The 435-nt window shown below is 51.0% G+C and overlaps 1 protein-coding gene across 1 annotated transcript; it reads left to right on the top strand.

The window, feature by feature from the left end:
* Positions 1-209: 209 nt before the first annotated feature.
* On the top strand, positions 210-435 carry KVP18_005264 (uncharacterized protein; the record flags this gene model as incomplete). The annotated part of the gene is made up of 1 exon (XM_067949665.1): positions 210-435. A coding segment is annotated over one exon (226 nt), but the record flags the coding sequence as incomplete, so codon positions are not given.

The following is a 435-nucleotide window of genomic DNA, read 5'->3' as shown; positions in this document are numbered from 1 at the left end:
AGTGAATAAGGATTTTCCTGGACGATAATAGGAACTTCCCCCGTTTTATTGACAATTCCCCTTGTGCCGCTCAGATGTGGTGGCGTCATACTTGGGCTCCCGAACAATCCACTGGGCCACATCTCGTTGTCCCCACAAAAACTCATGCATCTTTCGACGCGGCAGGAAATTACCATCCTCAAAGTTCCTAAACAGTCAGTCATCACAGCATGGGCAAGCAGAAGACTCACATCAATCTTGTCGTCATCGGCCACGTCGACTCCGGCAAGTCCACCACCACCGGACATCTGATCTACAAGCTCGGTGGTATCGACAAGAGAACCATCGAGAAGTTTGAGAAGGAGTCTTCTGACATGGGCAAGGGGTCCTTCAAGTATGCGTGGGTCCTTGACAAGCTCAAGGCTGAGCGCGAGCGAGGTATCACCATCGATATCG

The sequence above is a fragment of a genome, assembly GCF_019968955.1.
Source record: "MAG: Porospora cf. gigantea A chromosome Unknown PgA_NODE_6680_length_1626_cov_2331.61, whole genome shotgun sequence".
NCBI lineage: Eukaryota > Apicomplexa > Conoidasida > Eugregarinorida > Porosporidae > Porospora > Porospora cf. gigantea A.
Note: the sequence above shows the minus strand (reverse complement) of the source record. Positions and strands in the feature narration are given on the sequence as shown.